The 11529-nt window shown below is 36.5% G+C and overlaps 1 protein-coding gene across 1 annotated transcript; it reads right to left on the bottom strand.

Annotated features, from left to right (window-relative positions):
* Positions 1-8078: 8078 nt before the first annotated feature.
* LOC132614625 (uncharacterized) lies at positions 8079-11529 on the bottom strand. Its single transcript, XM_060329119.1, has 6 exons — positions 11459-11529; positions 11295-11361; positions 11088-11189; positions 10105-10508; positions 9921-10017; positions 8079-8327 (listed from the first exon to the last, which is right to left on the bottom strand). Exons 4-6 carry the CDS (start codon positions 10503-10505, stop codon positions 8250-8252), a joined length of 576 nt encoding a protein of 191 aa, XP_060185102.1. The 5' UTR covers positions 10506-10508; positions 11088-11189; positions 11295-11361; positions 11459-11529; the 3' UTR covers positions 8079-8249.

Here is an 11529-nt window from a genome sequence, read left to right as displayed (position 1 = left end):
TAAAAAGAACAAAAGAAAAAAAAAGAATAGAACAAGTTTGAAAACATGTTTTATCTCAGGAGTCATCAGGTGCAGTTGTTGAATTAATCAGAAGAGAAAAGATCATGAAGGGAAAAGGTGAAGATGACTTAGATCTATATTGTTCAAACAAAGAGAGTTGCAGATAAATCACATGAACTAGGTTTACATGTATGTTCCAACACAGATCAAGAACATGTTTAGAGTCACAGAGCTAGACAAGGCTGAAGACATGATTTATTCTAACAACTAGAACACTCAAGTCTCAACGTGAAGTAAGGGGGTTTCTACCTTTAGCTCACTTTTCCAAGAGTTAAATAACCAAAAATTCAACACGTCTATGCTTTGACAGGGAAGCGCACAATATATCAATCTAAACCATACAATCTGGCAAAGAGGCTAATTCAAACACATGATTCAAGCCTAACTTACCTTACTTCCCGTTCTCATTAAATTTGGAAAGAACAAGCATACCCATAGTTGCCAATAAGAGGGAGTATCAACTATTAATTTTTTTTAATCTAAGGTTGTGTCTATCGCATTGGGAAACCTCTCCAACTTAACAATTCCATTAAGCCTAACAAGATTTCGGCAGAATTTTCCCTGTAATCGTGACTATGTCATTTTATACCTATCTAAAAATATCAACAATCACACCCTACAGTCACCATATATATACACCTACTATTGAATTCCAAGAGACTTTATACCATCCATCACATTATACAATACAACCAATGTGTGCTCCATAGCACCATTGTTCACATGGTTAGCAACTGCAGCACGAGTTAAAGTCGTTTCCATAGGGCACGAGTAACGAATATGTCAGAATGTTCCTAAAGGAAATTTCAAGCTCTACAGCACAATCTAGAATGAAAATGAATGAGAAACACTTATAAATTCCCTGGTAGTCTTTCGATAATACAGGTGATCATGTTGCACATGAAAGACTCAACTAGACACAGCTCCATAGACATAGACAGATCCTAGGACACATCTAAACCTAGGCTCTGATACCAAGCTTGTCACGCCCCAAACCCAACCCTGGACGTAACAGGCATCAGATGCTATGAACAACATCGGAAGCACCTTATAAATCATTAAACACCAAGTCCCTTTTTCATAATCTTTCATTATTTAATTTAAAAAGTTATAAATAATTAAATAAGAATCGTGTTTATAATTATGATGTAAAACCAGCAGGAGTCTAGTATGAATAAATAGTCGTAAACGTGGCAAACGCCTCAATAAGTCATATGAGACTTTCAACATCTACCCACAATCTGACAACTATCTATGGAGCTTCTAAGATGAAAAAATGAGTATCTAACTTCAGGATGCAGCCTGAAAATTAAAACAATAAAGCTACGTAATTAGGGTATCCCACGAACAAGGGTGTGGGCTCACCAATAAGTCTGGAAAGCAGCAAGTTCTCCTACTCCGTACGCATACCACGAACCTGCTTTTTTTCGTTACCCAACATACCATCAGAAACAATAACGGTATGCCTGAGTATTAGGTACTCAAGGAGTGTCTCCGGGACAATAATTAATAGCAAAATATATGAGTAATAAGTATAATTGAAACAACATTGAGAAACAGTTTAGAACACATAATAACATCTCATAAATATCTAGTATAAGCTAATGATAAGGAAGTAATCACTTTGAATGAGTAAGCCATTCTCGTTACCTTATGTTCTTCCAAAACAATTCGAAATCCAGAAATAAAACAGTTCACCAAACTCAAAGACACCATTAAGAGAGATGTAAATCACTTTCAATCCATTATGCCTTTTATCAAAATTAAGTCTTCCATTTATGAACTTAAGATCATCATTAAATCATTCACAATCATGACAATACAGGCCACATTAATAACATGAAGGGACGACGACTTAAGGTGTCTCACCCCGAACCTGGGCCTGGACATAACACGACACCCGATGCCTGACTACATGTGACTGAGCGAACAAATTGGCTGACTGAATCAACAATATGGTATCATAACACACTGAATACGAAAAATAAACTAACACATGCTGATATATTAAAATTCTAAATGATACATAATCAAAGTGCGAAAATACTAATACAAGTCTGAAGCATAATTGTAGCCAACATAGCTTAACTTGAAAAGCCTGCGACTCTGTCTAACTGTTACTCTAGTCTATGAAGCCTCTAATGAAGTACTGAAAAGACTGACTGTCTGTAAATGCTGAAAGACCGTAAATAACTAATAAGTCCCCGAAAGATCTGAGGCTCACCAATCAGCTGATACTGGAGACCCCTAGCGAGAAGATGTGTCGTCTAGTAAATCGTTACCTGTATCGTGAGATGCAAGCCGCGGGAAAAAGGGACGTTAGCATATTTGAATTGCACTGGTATGTAAAGTAACTAAAAGAAAGAACTGTAAGTGGGGTGCTCGGGTAAAGGCCAGCCCAAATCAATAAACATGTAATAAGTGTTGAAACTGATAATTAATAATTGATAGCTAAACGAACAAAGAAATAAAGGTATGAATACTCCCTGTTCTGAATATGAATCACCTATTTTATGGAGTTAATAATCTGGGCCTTTGGCCCACTATGGATGCACAAAACTATGGCCTTGGCCAAGTAAATGCTTACACTCCAGAGCCTTGGCCCAATATAAATGCACAAAACTATGGCCTTGGCCAAGTAAGTGCGTTAGTCGGTGGCCTTGGCCACGTATACGTATACATAAGACTGTGCCCTTGGGCAAAGATGCAGGTGTTCAACATTTAACAATATATATAGGAACTGAAAATCATATTGTAATACATGATGCTGAACAACTGGTCAGCACTGAACTGAGACATGTATTTCTGAACTGGAAATCATACTGTAATCCATACTATTGAAATATTGAATCATGTTGGACTACATAATACTAGAATACTGAACAGAACTAGATTAAGACATGTATTCATGAACTAATTATAGAGTTTAAAGCATTAACTGTTCGTAAGAAATCTGAGTTCACAACGTTCTGGGCTCACAACATTCGGAATGAAAGTCATGAACGTACTATGAAACTAGGGAATAGAAGCTCTGCAACTATTCATGGAGTCTAAGCTCAACTATATTTTTGAGGCAATTCGTAACATTGTAAAAGAAACGAAGCGTAGGGAGAATGATTAACATTCCCAAACATAGAGAGTTAGCCTCACATACCTTAACTTCCTGCTTTTGAGTGTAGTACAACGTTCGTCAACCCTATCAACTTTAATCTATAGCAATACAAGTCAAAAGGATTCCATATTAGCAATTATATCCATGCTTTGGTCTTATAAGCATTTTATCAAACACTTGGCGGGCATAAAGATCCACAACCTTCATTAATGGTGTCTTCTTTACCCAATTCCCATTCTGTAACTTCTAGGTGATTCTACAATCTCATTTAGATGTAATTAATACCATACTTCATTACCTATAAGATTATAATAATCCTATTTCAACAATCCAACACCCTACAATATTTCATAAGCTTTTCTTAACGAACCCGTTAACTTATCATCCATGAACTCATTAATTCAAACCTACCAATGTGTAGAAGAGGGAAGGATTACCTTTTAAAGTTCTATCTTCTTAAAGTCGGATGCTAGGGTTTCCACGTCTTACAATAAAGTCTCAATCAAGGTTCTAGGGATTAGAAGAACTTTCTCATGTTAGAAAAGTGTTAAGGACTTGAATTCATGCTAGAATCATAGAAGAACTCACCTTTTAGGGTTCTTGAGGCTTGGGACTTGTTCTCTCTTTCCTTAGGATGATTTTTCGTGAATAGGGAGTGTTAGGGGATGAACCCCAAGCTTAAATAACTTAAAACGTGAAACCCGATATTTTTCATTTTTTGGACCCTTACCTTGCTGAGTGCGGTCTATGGCTTTCCCCTGCCTCGCTTTGAGCTTGCTCCGCTATCCATTTTACACTTAGTCAAAATTTCACGTTTTTTTGCTCGTCGACAACGTTCAGTAAAATGGGCATAAATCCTAACACAGAACTCCGTTCGGGCTCCACAATATACCGTTGGAAAGCTATTTCAAAGGGATACAACTTTCATTTATAAGTTTTCTCAAATTCTCAATGGATTTCCATGAAATAGGGATGGAAAGTAGACGTATTGAAAACTTAGTTGATTCTATCGGATCTTAAGCGCCTTACTATTAGCCATCTTGTGACGATCATATATCACTGCTCCGATCTCTAATAGGCCTGGTCCTTATATGGTTGGAAAGGTATTTCTACGTACTACAACTTTCATTAAGGGTACTTTCCCAAATCCCCAACTAATCAAGGGTTTACGGCTACCCGAAGTAGGCCTATCAACCATTTTTGCAAAACATTCAAACCTTCAGTTTTTCCACTAAAACTCTAACGATACGAGTCTAAACTTAGTTCTAAAATACGGAGTGTAACATAAGGTTCCCTAAAACAGCATAGAAGCACCACATTAGGGTTGATTACTATCCTTCCTCCCGAATAGCTAGGCAAAACCACATTGGGGTTATGAACCCTTGATGACCACTCTTCCTCCCAAATATCTAGGAAAAACTCCATCGGGGTTATGAACCCTTGATGACCACTCTTCCTCCCGAATGGCTAGGCAAAGACCACACCGGGGCTATTGACCCACGATGGCCACTCTTCCTCCCAAATGGCTAGGCAAAGACCACACCGAGGCTATTGACCCATGAAGTCCACTGTTCCTCCTGAATGGCTAGGCAAACACAACTAGGACACATAGTGACTACCCTTCCTCTCGAGTAGCTAGGCCAAACACAAAAACATAAACCATAGCATATCAACTAAATCACAATTTATGGCATGGAAGCCGAATCTCAAATCATGGTGTGGAAGCCGAATGGACACATAGTGACTACCCTTCCTCTCGAGTAGCTAGGCCAAACACAAAAACATAAACCATAGCATATCAACTAAATCACAATTTATAGCATGGAAGCCGAATCTCAAATCATGGTGTGGAAGCCGAATCTTAAATCACAACATGATAGTCAAATTGTTCATTATGAATTATGTTCATCATCCTATAAATAGGGTATATCAAGTCATTAACTGATTTAGAAACCAAGTTCAAGTCATTATTCAATTTCAATACAACGAAACCCGTTCATAGGGCAAACTACATGAAATATCCAAGCTTTCCGAAATCAAGTTTAAGCATCCCTTATGGGGTAATCCATGTTCAAAGATTAAAGCTTTATATTTCAATTCCAATCATCCTTTAATAAGGGGAAAACCATGCATACACATATATAATATAATACACACAAAGGTTTAATGCGGGCTTGTCCCTTACGCACACAAACCTTGCCAAAGAATCACTTTAAACGTTTGAAAAAAGTAGGTTGAAGTGGTTAAAACACCCCTGAAATTGGCACGTTTTGCAACTTCAGTCCCCAAACTATTGATGGACTTCAAGACACCCCTAAACTTCGCTAAATGAATTTAAATTCACCCCGTGTTTCAACATGGAATAACAAGAAAATGTCAAGTGGACAGCGCGTGGATTCACGTTACTGAGGTATCCTAACATAAGGGTGTAATAAAACCCATTTAGCCGAGTTTAGGGATGTCTTGAAGTCCATCAATAGTTTGGGGACTGAAGTTGCAAAACGTTCTAAGTTCAGTGGCGTTTTAATCACTTCATGTTTGATTAAGAGACATACTTCAAAAGAAGGTTTTCAAAGAGACATACCTCAAATCCCGCTAAAATGGTACCAACAGAATTTCCAAGGTCCAACAATCACTCTATAATAGGTTTAGACGATAAATATTAGAACTTTAATCGCTTCTATGAGTTTCCTTCAATTTCGGAAACTAGGGTTCCAATACCCTACACTAGTCCAAATCCTCTAAATAATTTCAGTAAGTATCAAAGAACATACCTTTAAGAAGTTTCCCAAAATCTCCTTCAATTTCTCTTTCTTCAGTTTTCAAGAATCTATGGTTTTGAAGAATGAACATTAATTTGATGTTAGATTGATGTTGTAATGATGGGAATTGATCAACAACTTAACTTATATGTTTTGGGGAAGCCTTAGGTTTGTTTTCTCTGAAAAGTGGGCTAAAAAGAAGTGGGGAAAGGTTTTACGAAGTTAGGCTTTTATAAAATTCGGGAAAAATCGCTTCAGGCATAAAATGGCCTGGCGTGTCCAATGGGGCATCGCGCCCCGCGCCGCGCATGGTATATTTTTTTACGGTGTCAAAATTCTGAGTTTTTTGAAAATTTGGCCTGCGGCGTCGCCCCCAGAGACGCGCAGGGCGATGCGCACGCCTAATTTTTCCACTGCACTGATGATGTTCAGTGAAATGAGCATAAATTCTAGCACAGAGCTCTGTTTGAGCTCTACCATATATTGTTGGAAAGATATTTCAAAGATCTACAACTTGATTAAGGAATTTTTTCCAAATTCTCAATGGATTTCGATGAAACTGACCTAGAAGTCAAACCTACCAAAATATAGACGAGTTTAAGAACTCTTACGATCTTCACTACTTGATTTGACTTCAAAACGACTGTTTATCACCCGAAATCATTCCGAATGGATTCATATAGCTAAAATATCATCTTACTACTAATTTTACACATTCACACCTAACCCGGATTTACGGAGTGTTACATTTTCATACTCACAAAGAGAGGATTCAGAATATTGAGCGATCAACAAAGATATCAAGAATATTCAGAATCCAGAGTTGCGTCCCTAGTGCAAGAAGAAAGATTTAAGGAGTTGGTCTACTGAATAATGTTTTCCAGTTCTAAAGTCTAGAACTTTTATTAGGTTGGGCTATCGAGTTGTGCTTTATCCGCTTTATTAGAAGCATATTAGGTACAAAAATGTCGCAAAATTCAACTTCAAGGTTGCTTGCTAGTCAGAGGTGATTAGTGAGATAGGAATTAGAGTTAGTTCCTTGGTTACTGAGTCTGTAACTAGAATTTGCAAGGCTCACCGTTGTAGTGGTGTTTGGAGTAAATCCTACAGGGGTGTAGGTCGTGGTTTTTATCGCCCTTGTGAGCCGGGTAGTTTGCACATAAAATTCTTATGTTCTTTATTTATATGAAATTTATAATCTACAAGACGCTAGCATAGAACAGGTAGAGTAACGTGTTCCATCCTATAGGCGAAAATTGGTTACTTCATAGGATAGGAAGTAGGTCGTGCAACTTAACACTAGCCATTCGGGAGAAAGAGTGGTCATCGAGAGTTGATAGCCCCGGTGTGGTCTTTGCCTAGCTATTCGGGAGAAAGGGTAGTCGTCGTGGGTTGATAGCTTCGACGTGGTGCTTCTATGCAGTTTAGGGAACCTTAAGTGATCATCCATTCGTTATATTGATTTGGGCCTATTGGCATGTCACTACTACAAAAGGGGCCTTTAGCGGCAATTAAAAAAGCCTTTAGCGGCCATACTAATTGCCGCTATAACCTTTACCGGCAATTAGCCTTTTTCCGCTGTATCTGGCGTCGGTAAAAGCTTTAGCGGCATTACAGAAACGTGCCGGTAAATATGGTTGCAATTGCCGCTAAAGATCATGATGTTTAACGGCAATTGTTTAGCGGTAATTATTATGGCCATAAACTCATTTTCAAAATGACCTAATCCACCTTTTAGTGTCCAATTAAATTGCCGCGAAATCCAATTAAATTGCCACTAAATGGACTGTTTTAACGACTATTGTGTAGCAGCAAATCTAGTGGCTGCTAAATCCTTTTCCAAAAGGGTTGACTCGACACTTTTACCATCTATATTTATTGCTACTAAATCTAATTAAATTGCCGCTAAAACTCACCTATTTTAGCGGCTATTATTAGCGACAATTATCATGGCCGCTAAATTCATTCTGAAATGGCTCAATTAACCTTTTGATGTATATTTTTACTGCCGCTAAATCCAAATAAATTGCGGATAAAAGTTACATGCTTTAACGACTATTGTGTAGCAAAAATTGTAATGGTTGCTAAACCCATTTCAAAATGTGCATCGACAATTCCAATGGTAAATGCTAATAAAAACACACTACTATAATTTATAAAAATATAATATACTTCACTAACTCAAGATAAACCAAAGCAAGTACTAATTCATAATACTAATGTAATCAGCGAATTAAAAAATAATATTATGTGTCTGAACTAAATAGTTAATGTCCTTGTAACTATTCCTATCCAATACTTGCAGTAACAAATTTCTAAATGCACCCTCCAATAGTTTCGCAACGCTGCATAATATTGAATCTTCCACTTTCTATTCGAACATCATATATGACCTGAAATAATAAAATGAGTGAATATGAAAAGATGAAATCTATTGTAAAAAAGTAGTACACATACATCTAATATATTGTGAAGTTTGTCATACTCGAAATTTTACTAACTCTTCAAATTCTTAAAAATTTTGCCAGAACTTCCCCAATAAATAAGACTATCAAATTTTCAACCTGTTTATAAAAGCAATCTTATCTTGAAAGTACATCCCAACATCTTAAATCTCTAATATAATATTAATTAACAGCTTCTCTGCACATGATACTTCCATCAATGGGGGGATTCTTATAAGTGTTGATGAGGAGTTTGTCAAAGCTGTTGAGCCATTACAACTGACAAACAAGATCGATCTAGCATTATGGGTACATTTCTACAACTATGAGAGGACTGATACAATATAACAGAAGGAATGTAAAGCATTGCGTTCTAATGGTGCAAGTGGAATTGACACTTATGATAATACCAATTATAGTGCACCAGTTTATGCTATTATTGGAATGGCTGACATTAGCTTGGACCAGGTCCCTTCTCAAGCTGAAAAGTGAATTTTGGTAAAAATAGCTGAATTCGTAGATGTGCGAGTTAAGGCAACAAGGAATTCATTGACAGTGGAATATGTAAATGCAAATAGCAGAAAGTTGGAAGACAGTTTTCAAATCACCAAATAGAAAATAGATTTCTTTCTAGTCTATGGTTATACTTTGCCGGTCATCATATGGTATAACCATCTTTTGTAAAAGGAGTTAGGCCAAGTCCCCTCCTGTTGTATCTTCTCTCTGGTTGGAATAAATGGATCCCAGCCATTCTAGGTCAGTTATATATATATATATATATAAATTAACAACTTCACTACACAACATTCTTTGATGCCAAAGTTTCAACATTATGCATCTGGTGATAATTGGAGCTGCTAGAAACTAATATATCCACACATTATTAAGTAAACTAATTTTTTTGGATCCAATAGTATCATAACATGGTTTTGTAGGAATCCCTACAATATTTGTCATTTGACAAACCTCACTAACTAATATAACTCCAGCTTGTATTACACTACAATGCTAAACACAACTATTCCTTGTTTATTCTCAATGCACCAGGCACACAAACAGTACTTATAATCATATATGATATAAAAGCCAGATTGGGAAGAAAGGCAGCTCTGTAGCTCTATTTTTCAAAAGACTTCTACAGCTAATCAATATACCTTCATTGTTGTACTTGATGTAAACTAGGCCTAAGAGCTGCATGACACTTCAGTGCACATAACACATTCATTGCAGTAAGTTACACGGGATTGGTAATACATGTGTCCCTACGTCTGTGTGTATATATATGATGTATAACATAAACTACTTTATTTAGGGGCTAATTATTAGCGTTGTTGCTGTCTCATCTTACTACATGGCTTCTTGAGGAATCCAGTGCTGAGACTACTAAATACTCTGGCAAATAGAGATTGAGGCTACTCACACCCAATAGTAAAGGATATATCCTTTACTATTGGCATCTCGGAGGATATGTCATTATGGAGGACAACGATTTACAACTGGACAGAAGTACTATGAGAAAATATTCAAATAAAAGAACAATACCGTGAGAAGATGGAAATTTTTCAGCAACATTATCTCCTCTAAAGCGCATCTGTGGTGATTGTTGTAGTCGCTCATAGCCACTGTTGGCATCGGGAACCTAAAAAACATTAACACGTTAGATAACATTATTTCTGTAAAATTTAAATTTCAATAAATGACTCCCAACGTTTAAAATTGACTTAACTGGTCATCTGAAATTCCATTGATATTATGATGTATAGGTAACTCATTAGGACCATTTCTGCTCAAGGGTTTTCTCACCCATGCTAATTCATATAGCAACTTCTCTTGATTTTGTTTCACCAAACTCATTTCTTCATTTTGTGTTCCATTTATGTCCTTTAACTTTGTTACCTCTTGTTCTAACCTTTTTACAACCTCATTAGACGAATCCTCTTCAACAGTATTTCCAAAAGAAGATCTACTACCCCATAGTACAGAAGGAGTTGAACCAAGTCCTAAGCCACGAACATAACCAGTTTTTTCATTTCCCAACACTTGTGAATACACATCTCCTTCCCAAGCAACAAAGCGACGAGGTTGCTCGTTCGATACCTCACTATTACTCAACTTTTCATTGATCATGTCCTGATCAGTTAAGTAACCAAACATAAGTAAATAATAACGAAAATATGTAAAAAAAAATGATAGAAGACATAATCGGAAAATAAGATTAGTGATGCTTTATAGAACTCCTAAAAAAAATTCAAGTGGAAAACAGATGCATTTGACTGAAGAAGTGGTAGCTGAGAGTTTCCACTTCTTATTACTTGATAACACAAATAATAACGAATTCAAGTGTAGCTAAGAATTTGTATCTCTAATTACTTGATAACTGAGAGTTAGCCTATTCAAATTCGGGCTGAATTCTATTTCAATTCTGATGGCAGATTAATTCTAGGAGAAGATTAAATGACTGGGGAATAGAGGAGCTCTGTCAATTGTTACAACAGTTGAATACTACTGTTTTAGTGGAAGATAAAGTAGATTATATTCTCTTACCTGAACAGGTATCAATGACAAGAAATTTCCTATTTAACAAAGTCAAAAATGTTCAGGTGTGTTGGTGCTACAACTTTATACATGTGAATCCTCGTTGGTACTTTATTAGTGAATTTTACCCTACTTTATAAAAAAAAATTAAAAAAAAGAGAAGAAAAATCTTACAATTGTCTTTGCAGACTCCTCATCCAGTGGTCTTCCATCTCTATGTGGTTTATGAGTTAATATAAAAACATGCGCTCGTGTAGGCTCAAGCCCATTTTCAGCCTGATATTTTAAATGATGTCAAATAAGCAAGACAAAAAGAGTTCTAAAATATTATATGTTTTAATCTATAACAGAATATCTTCTCATCCATCAAGATGGCAATACATTTAGATCCACCTGTGTGTGGCATCTTTTGCTTGGCCCTATTGTTTCTGTTTGTTTGGCTGCGTCGCTGTCATTGAACCATAAAAAGACATCTTATAGTTTATGCATAAAAATATCTCTTGCTTGGCCGTATGTGTTTTCAAGACTTCTAAAATTGATGATACCTTAGCTTTTTCTGAAACCCATTAAGAGACCAGACCAGTCCACTGATCCCTTGGTATACGATTCGGTTTAT

The sequence above is a fragment of the Lycium barbarum genome, chromosome 10, assembly GCF_019175385.1.
Source record: "Lycium barbarum isolate Lr01 chromosome 10, ASM1917538v2, whole genome shotgun sequence".
NCBI classification, from domain to species: Eukaryota; Viridiplantae; Streptophyta; class Magnoliopsida; order Solanales; family Solanaceae; genus Lycium; species Lycium barbarum.
Note: the sequence above shows the minus strand (reverse complement) of the source record. Positions and strands in the feature narration are given on the sequence as shown.

What these genes read in the sequence shown, in the direction of transcription:
- LOC132614625 (XM_060329119.1), bottom strand. Translation starts at nt 10,505, where the DNA reads ATGATCAATGAAAAGTTGAGTAATAGTGAGGTATCGAACGAGCAACCT. An exon ending in AATGGAATTTCAGATGACCA is followed by an intron (nt 10,018 to 10,104) that starts GTTAAGTCAATT and finishes AATGTTTTTTAG; the next exon opens with GTTCCCGATGCCAACAGTGG. An exon ending in AAAATTTCCATCTTCTCACG is followed by an intron (nt 8,328 to 9,920) that starts GTATTGTTCTTT and finishes TTATTATTTCAG; the next exon opens with GTCATATATGATGTTCGAAT.